Source organism: Lepidochelys olivacea, assembly GCF_965140295.1.
Source record: "Lepidochelys olivacea isolate rLepOli2 genome assembly, chromosome: 4".
Taxonomy (NCBI): domain Eukaryota; kingdom Metazoa; phylum Chordata; order Testudines; family Cheloniidae; genus Lepidochelys; species Lepidochelys olivacea.
This window is the reverse complement of record NC_140414.1, coordinates 75,748,682-75,763,395: the sequence shown is the minus strand read 5'-3', so window position 1 is coordinate 75,763,395 and position 14,714 is coordinate 75,748,682. Positions and strand designations below refer to the sequence as shown.

The 14,714-nt window shown below is 40.2% G+C and overlaps 1 protein-coding gene across 2 annotated transcripts in view; it reads right to left on the bottom strand.

Annotated features, from left to right (window-relative positions):
• The window catches only part of PALLD (palladin, cytoskeletal associated protein), a 358,590-nt gene that overhangs the window by 211,948 nt on the left and 131,928 nt on the right, over positions 1-14,714 (bottom strand). For both annotated transcript variants that reach the window (XM_084626104.1, XM_084626105.1), the window contains 2 exons: positions 9,891-9,957; positions 411-516 (listed from right to left, as the gene is read on the bottom strand). In XM_084626104.1, the coding sequence (XP_084482230.1) occupies positions 411-516; positions 9,891-9,957 (173 nt within the window). The remainder of the gene's footprint in view (positions 1-410; positions 517-9,890; positions 9,958-14,714) is intronic.

Below are 14,714 nucleotides of genomic sequence, written 5' to 3'. Positions count from 1 at the left end.
GGACTCTGCACTTGTCCTTGTTGAACCTCATCAGATTTCTTTTGGCCCAATCCTCTAATTTGTCTCGGGCCCTCTATATCCTATCCCTACCCTCCAGCATATCTACCTCTCTTCCCAGTACATTATCAAGTGCTCAGATATTATGATTATGACTGTGGTGTAAAAACCTATATAGCACATATGTACACATGCTCAAATACACTGAAAGGGGTAAATAAAGTAAGTAACTTCAGCATATCTTTTTTTTTTTACTAAGTTAATCTTCAGATTCCAAATGGCAGTTTAATGATTTCAAGTTAAATAATATGAAGTATGATCCCTCACCCCCCCAAATGGCAGTCCCCCCCCAATATTTAATTTTGAAAGATATATTTAATATATTTGACTGACTTAACATGATGTCTGAGTACCTGCTGAATGGGCACAGAGATAGGCTGAATTACAGCTGTGGTGACTCCAGCCTTTGGAGTAGAAGATCCTATTGTTAAGGAAACAGAAGTGGTTTTCTTCTGGACCCTGGAAAAAAAGAGGGGGGGGGGAATATTTTTTTTTCAGATCATATAACACTTATTAAATGTGTTACTTTGGAACCAACGTAAACTCAAAATTCTTACAGGATTTGAGATAAACCAAAAGGGATGACACTATGTTTTATTTGCAGTGTTGTTGTAGGTGCATTGGTCCCAGGATATTAGACAGACAAGGTGGGTGAGGCAATATCTTTTATTGGACCAACTTCTGTTGGTGAAAGAGACAAGTTTTCGAGCTTACACAGAGCTCTTCCGTCAGGGTGTCTGAGTACCTGCTGTAAGGTACTGAGTACTTTCAGGAAGAGCTCTGAGTAAACTGCAAAGCATGTCTCTTTCACGAACAGAAATTGGTCCAATAAAATATGACCACTTTGTCTTTCTACTATATTTTATTGTCTATCCTCTTCCTACCTGTCTGCGTCACTGTGCAATTTATAAACTCGTGCTGATCACACTGCCAGATTAAAATTACAAAATCATCTTCCATCTTAGTCCATGCTCATTACCTTCCAAAATATTAACTTTGGGCAAAGACAGAGAATATCAGCCCAAAGGGTGAGTATGATGGAAGGGTTGAACCCAATCCCTTCATCAGCTGCTTTTCAGTTATGAAAGAAGAGGTCACTCACCTGTGCAGTAACTGACGTTCTTCGAGATGAGTGTCCCTGTGGGTGCTCCACTGTAGGTGTTGCTGCGCCCCTGTGCCGTTGTTCGGAGATTTTTACAGCAGTACCCGTATCGGCCACGCATGCGCGGAGCCTGCCTCACATACCGGTCTTGTCTTAATAGTGCGCATGCGCGGCCGAACTCCTCAGTTCCTTCTCTACAACGGAGGCCGCCCCAGCTCCGAAGTAGAGGGGAGGAGGATGGGGAGTGGAGCACCCACAGGGACACTCATCTTGAGGAACGTCAGTTACTGCACAGGTGAGTAACCTTCTCTTCTTCTTCGAGAGATGTCCCTATGGGTGCTCCACTGTAGGTGACTGAAAAGCAGTATCTCTCAAGGAGGTAGGGACCTTGGATCTGGAAGGAATGCAGTAGATAGAACAGCTCTGCCCACACGCGTATCGGTGATGGGTCCCTGTGTAAGAGCATAATGTTTTGCAAACATATTTTCAAAAGCCCAAATGGCAGCTCTGGAAATGTTCTTAAAGGGGGACATTATGTAGAAAGGCCACTGAGGCTGCCGTGGTGTGAGTCCTGATAAAAGTAGGGGTAGTCACATTCTGTAATTGATAGCAGAGACAAATGCAACTCGAGATCCAGTTGGAAAGTCTGTGGTTAGAGATAAATGACCCCTTAGAGCATTCTGCAATGGGGACGAATAGCTTGTCGGAACGCCTAAAGGTTTTAGTCCTGTCCAAATAGAAGGACAAACCCCTGCACACGTCTAAAAAGTGCATTGTAGATTCAAAGGAATTTGCGTGTGGTTATGGAAAAAGGTAGGGAGATGGATAGGCTCACTGACATGGAAAGATGAGTTCACCTTCAGTAGAATTCTGGGGATTAAGTGTCGGGTGACTTTGTGCTTAAACAATATGGTGTATGGTGGATCTGCCATGAGTGCTGCAATTTCTCCTGTGCGTCTCGCAAAGGTAATTGTTACTAGAAATGGAGTTTTCATAGAGAGATGTAGGAGGGAACATGTGATTAATGGTTCTAATGGTTTTTTGGTTAGGCATATTAAGACTAAGAGAAGGTTCCAAGGTGGATTAGGTAGTTTGATGTCTGGGTATAGAGTTTGGGGTCCCTTAAAGAATCGCTTAGTAATAGGGTGAGCAAAGATAGGCCTATCATTGGTGGCATCATGGAACACTGTAATTGTGGCCAAGTGGACTTTGATGGAACTCAGGGAGAGTCCAGAGAGAGTTTAATCTCTAACAGATAGTTGAGGATTAGTGGGAGAGGCGCGGAAAAAAGGAGCGGTTTCTTTGGCAGCACACCAGTGTGTAAATCTTGTCCAGTTATGAAGGTAGGTGGTCCATGTAGAATTTGTTGTGCTATGAAGGAGTACATTTCGAACCTGTTCCGAGCAAGTTCACTCGGCATGAGAGAACCATGAAGGAGCCAAATCTTGAGGTGTAACATGGTTAAATTGGGGTGGAGTAGTAGACCGCGTTGTTGGGACAAGAGATTCAGGAGGCGGGGTAGTGCGATAGGTGTGGAAAGCACCATCTTGAAAAGGAAAGGGTACCATGTCTGTCTGGGCTATGTGGCGGCGATCATTAGGACCCTGGCTTGGTCTGTTAGTATTTTTATCAGTACTTTGTGCATGAGTGTTATTGGGGAAATGGGAACATGAACACATCCCCCGAGGAGTGTTTTCCTAGTTCTGCTCTGGAACAAAATCTTGGGCATTTCTTGTTTGCTGCAGTTGCAAAAAGGTCGGTGGTTGGATATCCCCACGTGTGGAATATGTCTAGTACTATCTCCTCATTTAGTTCTCATTCGTGGTCTATGAGAAATCTTCTGCTGAGGTCATCTGTGGTGGTATTGAGAAAGACAGGTAAGTATGCAGCTGATATTCAGACATTGTGTCTGAGACACCAGTTCCATCGTTTCATCGCTTCTGTAGAAAGGGAGTGGGATCGCGCTGCCCCCGCCCTTGCCTGTTTACACTGCATATTGTTCAGAGTTCTAAACGCTGATGTGAAGGGACTTCTCGGCAGGAGATGAAAGCCCCTGGGCAGCGTATTGGGGTATGTGTGCTCCCTGTCCCATAAGGGATGCGTCCATAGTTCTGATAACTGGCAGGACGTCCTGTAGAAAGGGGACCCCGGAGCAAAGGTTGTGAGGCAATGTCCACCAGTGGAGGGAGTCCTTGACTCTGGGAGGTATGTATAAAAGGTTGTTCAGACCATGGATATTCGGTCTGTAGGCAATGGTCATCCAATTTTGGAAACACCTCATGAAGAGGCAAGCGTTCCTGACTACAAAAATGCAAGAGGCCATGTGGCCTAGGAGCTGTAGGCAATCTCGTGCAGTCACCTGTGGACTGTTGTACAGCTTGGCAACCAAAAGGTTGATGGTGTTGAGAAGATGGAGTGGGAGTGGTGCTATTCTTTTGCGTGAATCAAAATGTGCTCCTATGAATTCCAGTTGTGGGGTGGGAGTGAGTGTAGATTTTCTTTGTTCATTTGCAGGCCAGGAGCATGGAAACATTGGACTGTCTGTTGTGTGGACTGAATGGCTTCTTGGAGGGTCCTGGCTTTGAAAAGGCAGTAGTCAACTTAAGTAAAAATTATGATTCCCTGCCTTCTGAGATGAGCGGTTACAACTGCAAGGAGGTTGGCATAGACATAAGGCGCAGTCAAGAGGCCAGAAGGTAGGACCCTGTACTGTAGTGTTGTGACCCCAGAACGAAGCGAATAAAACATTTATGGGCAGGATGTATGGTCACATGAACATAAGCGCCCTGCAGGTTGAGGGCTGAAAACCAATCTCCCTGCTTCAGTGCTGTGATTATGGTTGCAAGAGTCACCATTTTGATTTTTTTTTAAATAATAAATTTGTTGAGGCACCTGAGGTCGAGAATGGGTCACCATCCCCCAGTTTTCTTTTCTGTTAAAAGTAATGGGAGGAGAACCCTTTTCCTCTGTGTTGGTCGGGCACTGGTTCTACTGCTCCTAATTGGAGGAGGTGATGCACCTCTTGGTGGAGCACTTGTTCATGAGAGGGGTCCCTGAAAAGGGACAGGGTGTGGGGTGTGGTGGGGGGCAAAGATAGGAAGGGAATGGGCACTGAAGTAGGGATGATGTTTTCTATACCCTCGACCACATCTTCAGATTTGCTTATTAGTGGGAGGGGGTTGACATGGAGCCGATGAATTGATACAGCAACATCTTAGTTGCTGATGTTGTTGTTCATATGGTCTATGACTTTGCTGAGCATACGTCGGGTAGCGTGGACATTGATAAGGTTGGTATCTATATTGTCTCCTCCTATTTGCAGGGGTTGTATACAGAGAGACTGTAATGTTGCTCTCGAGTCCTTCATGGAGTGAAGCACATCGTTGGTGTTACTGGTAAATAGTTTTCCACCATCAAAAGGGAGATCTTCACTGGTATTCTGAACCACGCGAAGGAAAGAAGACGATGAAAGCCAGAAAGCTCAACGCATCAAAACTGCTGTAGCAGTGGACCTTGCAGCTGTATAAGCAACATCAAGCACAGCTTGTAGTGCAGTACGGGAGATGACCTGTCCCTCAGAGACTATGGCTTTAAACTGATGGTTTTTTTGCTCTCTGGAATGTCATCAATAAAGTCCATGAGTTTCTCATAGTTTTTGTGGTCATGTTTTGCCAGAACTGCTGAATAATTAGATATCCGGAATTGTAATGTGGACGAAGCATACACTTTACGATCAAGCAGGTCCATCCTTTTACTATCTTTAACAGTTGGGGTAGACCTGGAAATTGGTGTTTGTTCTTTTGGTTAGCTACCTCTACTACCAATGAGTTTGGCACTGCGTGAGTAAAAAGGAACTCAGACCCTTTGGAAGGAATAAAATATTTCTGGTCAGCTCGTTTACAGATAGGTATGCTAGTAGCCAGTGTCTGCCATATGGTTTTGGCAGGATTCATAATGGCTGAATTTATAGGTAAGGCAATCTTGGATGTGGAGGCAGGTTGCAGGATGTCAGTCAACCCATGCTGGTTTTCAGAAACTTCCTCCAGATGAATATTCAATTCATTGGTGACTCTTTTGAAGAGGTCTTGAAATTTTAAGAAATTATCTGACAGTGTTGGTGGGGCAGCCAGTATAACCTCATCCTGTGTGGATACAGGCTCCAGAAGGGTTGGGGAAGCATGTGTAGTGTGTTCATCGAAGTGTGGAGTAACAGCTTGTTGTTGTGTCTCATTCGTACCCATATGCACTGGTGGTGGTGAGGTGGCATTGCTCCTCTTTCTGGTATCTTGGCTATCATAGTGGAATCGCTTATATGGTGCCCATGGACCTCAGTATTGCCATTGACAGGGGAAGGGTATAGGTGGTGCCACCCACGGGTTTGTATACCAGGGAGGGAGGTCTCTGATTAACAAAGACCCAGATTTTGTGTGACCAGTGCTGATTTGGCTCTGTGACTGGGAGAACTGGTATGGTGAAAAGTCTCCCTGCACTATGGCTTCCTCATCACCAGAAAAGAGAGATACAGCTGGAGACAGGTGTCCGGACTGCTTGTGAATGTCCAGAAGAAAAATAGGTGTCAAATAGAGGTACCTATAGGTTAGGTGACACCTTGTAGGTCTGGTGAATGAATGCACTGCTGTGCCGGAGAGCCTGCGTGAGAGAAACCCTCCGTTAGGAGTGCCTGTGGTGCTGAAGGGTCATTTGGCACCGACGTTCTCCGCACCGTAGCGCTCAATGCATGCGCTGAGGTCAGTGGTGCCGGGGAGGTAAGCGCAGCCCGTGTCTGTTCCGGCAAGGTCCTCTGTGCTGTCACCGTGTCCACTGCGGTGCTGAACGGTGCCATGACAGAGGCGGGCAACTAGAAGCCTGAAGCCTCGGCACCGGGAGCTTGCGCTGTTGCCGCAGCCAGAGGCGGGATTAGCGCAATGCCAGAGGAACCCAGTGCATCAAAGGTGCTGAGCCGAGAGAAAGTCTGTATAGAAGAAACAGACCTGCTCGGTGACCTTTTTGCTTGCAATGTTTCCCTTCTGGGTGAGGGAGGCGGGCGTTTTCTCTTTTGTCCTTTTTGGAGGCGGGAGAGCTGTGGTTCACCGAGGAGCCCGAACCTGGGTCAGAAGCAGGTCCAAGTGACTTCTGCCCAAGAATCATTTTCAGGTGGAGTTCTCTGTCTTTACGTGCCCTGAACTTTAATTTGGAACAATGGGCACATTTTTGAGGAATAAAGGACTCCTCCAGGCATTTTATACACTGGGAGTGACCATCCGAGATAGAGATGGCATCTCTGCACGTAGTGCACCACTTAAATCCTGGGGAGCCAGGCATATTAGCATGAGCTGGAGGCTGAGAGGAACAAGCGGGAACGATTTTTTTTTAAAGGGATGTACTTATCTAGTAACTAGAGTGCTAAACTAAGGGAAAAAAGGATGTAGAATGGGTAAGAGAAAAAGTTTTAATGAGTCTTCTGTAGGTCCGACTCCTGCCGGGGATGGTAGAAAAGGAACTGAGGAGTTTGGCCAAGCATGTGCACTATTAAGACAAGACTGGTATGTGAGGCAGGCTCTGCACATGTGCGGACAATAAGGGTACTGCTGTAAAAATCTCCGAACAATGGCACAGGTTGCAACAACACCTACAGTGGGGCACCCACAGTGACACCTCTTGAAGAAGTAATATGTAAATTGTAAAACAAAACATTTTATTTAAAAACACAAACTTGACATCCACTCAAGTCCTCTGAGGATAAGTGCTTTTCCTTTGGTTTGGGGGATAGATTCTAGAAAATTATAAAAATCAATCAATCATGGTTTAAGTGATCACTTCTGAATGTGCACAGCTGACATCTTCTAAGATTTCATAAAGTTAGGTCCAGCCTTACTCACACTGAATAAATACCCGCTTTTCCATGAGTAGTCAATTTTCTTCAGAGTGACTACTCAGAATAAGCATGGGTAAGGATGGTAGATCTGATCTTTAATGATGCCCACACTGGTCACACTGCACATTTTCTATACCTAATCAAAGAAGGAGACTAGATAAGGACAGAAGATGCAGCACATACACTGTTGCTAGCACAATATGTTTGACAGAGATTATTTCCATGAAAGAAACCAATAAAATAAAATTCTGAACATCCAGGATAGGAGAAAATTTTGAACATAAGCAATTTAAGGCTTCTTGCATTCTAAAATACTTTGCAAATTCTAAGATTTAATCTGGAAAATAAGTTTTTCTCTTTTCACATTGCAAAGAAACAGTTATCACAATATAAACAGATACATTACTATTTGTTTAAGTTTCAGAGAAAACTCTCATCACTATGTCCACCTTTCTTCTCTCCTTCTGGGAATATCCAAAAACTTAGGAATTAAGGAAGATATTGGATACAGGTGAGCAAGCAACAACATTTGTTTTTGGGTAAAATTTCACAAAGTTTTAAAATTGTTCATTTTGCTTTTTAACTTTCAAAAATTTACCTTTCCAAATTTCAGATACATCAAAATTCAAACTATCTTTTTAGAGGGAACATTGGTATATATACCGTTACATGAATGCCTCCTCCTGCCCCCAAATGCTTTTTCAAATTCAGTATTGCCAAAGTATTTCCACATATAAATTTGGCTCAACTAAACTACTTGGAAATTTACCCCTCTGTCACAGAGATGTATGTATTATATATACTCGGCTGTCAAGCGATTAAAAAAATTAATCGCGATTAATTGCGCAATTAATTACATTGTTAAACAATTGAATACCATTTATGTAAATATTTTTGGATGTTTTCTAAATTTTAAATATATTGCTTTCAATTTCAACACAGAACAGAGAGCTCATTTTATATTTGTTTTTATTAGACATTCGCACTGTAAAAAACAAAAGAAATAGTATTTTTCAATTCACCTAATGCAAGGACTGTGATGCAATCTCTTTATCATGAAAGCTACACTTACAAATGTAGAATTATGCACCAAAAAAACCTGCATTCAAAAATAAAAGAATGTAAAACTTTAGAGTCTGCAAGTCTAATCAGTCCTACTTCTTGTTCAGCCAATCACTCAGACAAACAAGTTTGTTTATATTTGCAGGAGATAATGCTGCCCACTTCTTGTTTACAATGTCACCTGAAAATGAGAACAGGTCTTCTCATGGCACTGTTGTAGTCGGAGTCACAAGATATTTATGTGCCAGATGCACTAAAGATTCACATGTCCCTTCATGCTTCAACCACTATTCTAGGGGACATGCATCTATGCTGATAACAGGTTCTGCCCGATAACAATCCAAAGCAGTACAGACCGATGCATGTTCATTTACATCATCTGAGTCAGATGCCACCAGCAGAAGGTTGATTTTCTTTTTTGGTGGTTTTGGTTCTGTAGTTTCCACATCAGAGTGTTGCTCTTTTAGAGTTCTGAAAGCATGCTCCACACCTCATCCCTCTCAGATTTTGGAAGGCACTTCAGATGCTTATACCATGGGTCGAGTGCTATAGCTATCTTTAGAAATCTCACATTGGTACCTTCTTTGCATTTTGTCAAATCTGCAGTGAAAATGTTCTTAAAATGAACAACGTGCTGGGTCATCTGAGACTGCTATAATATGAAATATATGGCAGAATGCGGGTAAAACAGAGCAGGGGACATACAATTCTCCCCCAAAGGAGGTCTGTCACAAATTTAATTAACACATTTTTTTAATGAGAGTCATCAGCATGGAAGCATGTCCCCTGGAATTGTGGCTGAAGCATGAAGGGGCATACAAATATTTAGCATATCTGGCATGTAAATACCTTGCAATGCTGGCTAGAAAAGTGCCATGCAAATGCCCGTTCTCACTTTCTGACAACATTGTAAATAAGAAGTGGGCAGCATTATCGCCCATAAATGTAAACAAACTTGTTTGTCTTTGCGATTGGCTGAACAAGAATTAGGACTGAGTGCACTTGTAGGCTCTGAAGTTTTATATTGTTTTGTTTTTGAGTGCAGTTATGTAACAAAAAAAGTCTACATTTGTAAGTTGCACTTTCACGATAGAGATTGCACTACAATACTTGTATGAAGTGAATTGAAAAATACTATTTCTTTTGTTCATAATTTTTACAGTGCAAATATTTATAATAAAAAACTATATACACTTTGATTTCAATTACAACACAGAATACAATATATATGAAAATGTACAAAACATCCAAAATATTTAACAAATTTCAGTTGGTATTCTACTGTTTAACAGTGCAATTAAAACTGCGATTAATCACAATTAATTTTTTAAAGTTAATCATATGAGTTAACTGATTAATCGACTTCCCTAATATATACAGATAGAAATTTTCCAGCCTATATTAAACTTTTTTCCACAAGTAAGTTAAATTGACTTTGTTCTTTAAGAAATCCCCTTCACTAGATGTTCTGTGAGTAGAGCCAAGTTGATCTTGCTACAGCTATTGTCTGCATGCATTATAAATCAACATATTTTCTTTTAAACAGATATCCATTAGTCTAAAGTTGTTTTCTGTTTTGATAGCTCTGAGCCTACAATAAAACCTGCATACAGCAAGTCCCAGGATCAAGGTCCGGTATTGTACTTTAACATAACTGGATCATTGATTAACACCAGTTAGCCTCTTCTTTTGGAGTAACATCAGCAAGGACGGATGTAGCAGAACAGTTCTGCTACCATTCTTATAAGTTACATAGAAAATTTGTATATCATTGGTGTTACTGAGCACACTTACTGTGGCATAGCTCCAGATTTTGACTTGAAAACTAAACTTTCACTCTCAGAATCTGTTGAGCTGACACCTGGGGGGGAAAAAAAGGGTGTATTCAGTGTTGTTATACACTCCCCAATCTCCACTATGCTTAATTTCAAAAGTAAATACTATACTTCTTTAGTATTATTCTGAAAGCATTACACTGAATTGACTTATAGGATGTAGTATAAGTGAAATCATTTCAATGCAGAGCTGGAAATTCTTTTTTTGAAAAGTATTGTAGCTTTTCTTATTGCCTGACATGTCTTTATGATTTTTAAACAGTTTGGAAGTCATAACTGTGCTGATATAGATTATTAGAGGTTAATTGCTATTTAATCACAAATTGTTTTTCCTTGGTTTTTCACTCCTTCACATTAAGGCAAATTAAGCAAAAAACCTCTGGTTACCTACATGCATGCTATTTTTCCTTAAAAGATGAGTTAATGGCCCATATTCATTCCTACCTGGTTTAACATCATGGAAGTCTTTGGAGCAGTGGCAACAAGTGGGAGGAGGGGCATGTGGGTCACTTGTCTCCTCTCCCCCCCCCAATTTGCTGCTTGGCTAGTCCTAAACATGCTCATGTGGACTGAGCATGCTCAGTAACATTGCTGAAGCTGGCTGCCTTCACTTTGTCCCTCCTCCCCCCCCACTATTGGCAGGTATGAGTCATCTCTGCTTTAGAGATATACCTACAATGAATTTGGTACAGTCAGATTAATTGTTTAAGGGGATGCATTTTTTAAATCCATTCCACGAAAGGGAATTTAAGGAATTTAAGAAATTTAAGGAAGCTGCTGCTGTATGCTACTAAAAAAAATAATACTATGCATGCTAGACAAGATTCCTGAAAGAATCACTTACTGTGCTATTAACGTATGTAAAAAAAAAAAAGGGGGGGGATGTGTGTGACTTTTCAATGTCTTTGTGGGTCAAAGAAATGCAGAGTGAAATCTATAGGCCACTAACTAGAGCTTTTCCTAACAATTCATCTGGGATATCCATTGTCCGCAGTTCATAGCAAGAATCATAGCAAATGATACACTGTAGCTATTAAAGTTATATTAAATAAAACTGCCAGTAAAGAGGGGGAAATTTCATTCTACTTAATTTAACGAAGAGAAGGTTAAGGGGTGACTTGATCATAGTCTGTAAGTATTTACATGGAGAACAAACATTTGATAGCAGGCTCTTCATTTATCAGACAAATGTGTAAAAAAAGAGATCCAATCATTGGAAGTTGAAGCAAGACAAATTCACACTGGAAATAAGGCACATATTTTTTAACAGTAAGGGTAATTACTTTATAGAACAATTTATGAAGTGTTGTGCTGAATTCTCCATCATTGACAATTTTTAAATCAAGATTGGATTTTTTTTAAATGTTGTAGTTCAAAAGAAATTATTTTGGGAAAGTTCTTTGGCCTGTGTTGCATGGGAGATCAGCCTCAATTATCAAAATGGTCCCTTTTAGCCTTGGACTCTATTATTAGCTATGAATAATTAGTGTGGCTATACTTTTGATAGATTAGAGAAAGAGGTGATAATGGAGCAAGATCTGGATATATATAGACCTGGGTTTCACCAGAGGCTCCATTTGATCTCACAACGAAAGAAACTATATTACCTAACATATACTGTTTTTTAAAATTAAAATGTCAGCATTAATTCAAGATTTCCAGTAAAGCATTGTGTCAGTCTGTATCTTTATGTTCACCCTTTTTACAAGACTATGATAAATTTTGTACAAAGTATGCCTTGAGAGTTATCTTTTGAAAGCTCATAATTTGCTAATCCTTATTGTCCTAGTAAAATATGTATGGCAACATTGTATGTAAAGTTATAAAATTCTAGTTTAAAACATGTTCCAAGTCTGGGGATAGACCAGTTCCCCAGAGACAACAAGCTAGCCAACACCTCAGCTAGGTGTCAACATAATCAAATGGACCACCACCTGGTTAAGCAGCTATTCTTTGGCAGGAAAAAGGGTGTAAGCAGGAAATTTACATGTTGGCAAAGAAACAGACTGGCTGTTGTTTGAACCCCAGCTGGAGTTGATTTTCAAAGAAGAGAAATGCTATAAGAAAGGGGAGTAAACTCCTCAGATTACCTCTCTCTCCTCATCTCTACTCACTGCATCAACACTTAAAAGACAAAGGAAACATCATTGAACTGGGGGAGGGGTTCTGGCGGAAAGGAATCCAGCCAGACTGCTGTAAGCATGTGGTGACAGAAACCTTTTGCTTTAAATTCACTCAGCTTGTTAAGTTAGGTATTAGTTTGTGTTTTACCTTTTATTTCTTTGTAACCAATTCTGACTTTTATATCTCCACTTGTGATCACTTAAAATCTGTCTTTCTATAGTTAATAAATTTGTTTTATCTAAACCAGTGTGTTTGGGAACTTCATTTGAGATAACAAGATTTGTGCACATAATTGTCTTTAAATGAAATGACGGACTTTCTATAAGGTTGTATTGTCCAGGAGGGTACTGAGCAATACAAGATGCACATTTCTGGGGACAAGTCTGGGGAAGAGAATTTGCTGGTGTCACTCTGTAATATGGCTGGCTAGCTATAGCACTCATTCAGTATATCTGGGGGTCATTTATATGCTGGAAGCTGTGTGTGGGCAGACCAGGAGTGGTTGTTCTCACAGTGAAGCAGCGTAAAAGGCATCCCAGATTGAAGAATTGAGGGACACAGCTGTTCAACAGTCCAGACGGTACCCTGGGTAATGTCACAAGCATGTTTAAAAAAACTGGTCATGATGCCCAATGCATTGCTATTGCATCAGGTTGATTTTTAAGCTTTCATCTGTCTGTCAAGTAAGGCTTTACACCAGTAAATATAAAAATATTTGTAGCAATGACACCATCCTTCTATATCCACATACTTATACTTGTTACAGAATGGCAAAGAGGCTTATCCTCCTGCTGGTTTAAGTGAACAGGTGTGGCTCATACATTTATAGATAAACTTTAACCTTAACTATAACTCAGTATAGCATAACATTTGCATGCTAAACTGGCCACCCTCAGTTCAGTAACTCCTCAGTTCAGAGGCTATTTATATTCATCTACATGCATTATACTCATCGCCAAACTACTGCTGATGACCCTGCATACCCTTCTGAGAAACAAAATGCTGTATTTAACTCCCATTTACCCCCTTCATTAATGACTGCTTGAGATTCTGGTTATTATGTGCACAGATTTTAGTTCTTCCTTTAATGGGAAATTTGAAAGAAACTTAATACTTTGAAAAATATCAGAATAGGGTTTCAAATTTTGATGTATGCCATTTATCATACTCAGAATTTAAATTGGGGCATTCTGTGTAACTGGAAGTTTTAATATAATCTGTGTATCTCAAAACATCTTGAACATGGGAATAAAGCTTTTTCATGTTTTTTTTTTAACAGCAACTGATGTTTCATAAAAAGTCATTTTATTTAGATCCAAATCTTCGATATACATGGTGGGGGAAATGGCGGTGTATGGATTTCTTCTTTAGAGATGTGTGAAAATGAGAAATTGTTGTTGATTATTCTGCACCTAAATTCAAAAACTTGTGTTTGATATAATCATAAGCAACTAGTTATTAGTACATCACAAAGACAGACTTCTGAGGAAAGAAAGAATCATTCAGATACCTATATATTCAGTCTATATTCAATGTTGCTAGGCTATAAAAATTAGGAGGCAGGTGTGTTATAATAACTGGGCCTACAAATTTACCCTAATTGTGAGATCAGCTGTGAAAAGCGAATGAAAGTTTATAAAATGTCACAATAACCTAAAGCAATAAATTGATGGAGAAATATGCAAGAAGGAAATGAAAGACTGAATTAATACAAATGAAAAGGTCCCTGATATAATTCAAGGCAGGACTGTGTTAAGATATTATGCTGAGTAAACAAGAAAAGTACGGGACCAGAAATTAATGAACCAAAAATCAGTCTGTCAGAAATTAGGGCTAATTGGTCAACAAAACAGCAAGGGGGATGAGCTATTCTCCCTGACTCCTTTTTGTGGTTCTTAAAAAGAAAAGACTTTGGGGAGAAGTTACCAAAGCAGCAACTGTCTGACAACTGCTGCAGTGAGCTTTATCATCATGGCTGCCACCCCCAAAATAGAGTCTACATGAAAGTTTCTTACGGGTACCCATGAATGAAGGAGAAAGTGATCTTGGGTGGGTCGCGCTTTAGAGAGAAGAGTGTTTGAGGAATGGATGTTAACAGGACATTAATGTACAACTGCATGCTAATGTATCTCAATGCAGAATAACAGCTCTAGAGACTATACATTCATTGGGATGGGGATTTTCGTTTGTATTTAAGTACGGAATATTGAAAATACAACACTTATAGAACATTAAAAGAATAGTACTAATACTAAATTATGCATCACTGTTTAGTTGCTAATTACTAATGAAAAGTGGATTTTTTTGTTGGTCAAGAGCTGATCCTTCTAATATGTTGATATACACACACATCTGTTACAAGTGTTTACTATATCCATCTATTTTTACATATTTAACTGTTAATAAAGAAAATTTAACAGGCTGCATTTATGAACTGAAACCCCCAAAAGAAATAAATTATTCCAAAAATGGTTGAAAGAACAATAGTTGCTCAAAAGAAAAAAATAGAATTAAGTCAACTTAGCCTTTAAATATGCCATAATTAAAAACGCCTTTGAGTGTCTTTCCACAATAGTTTAACTTCAGTTGGTTAATAAAGCACTTGAAATATGAGCAGTCTTGAATTCAAAGAGAGATGAGAAGAATTATTGGCATTTGG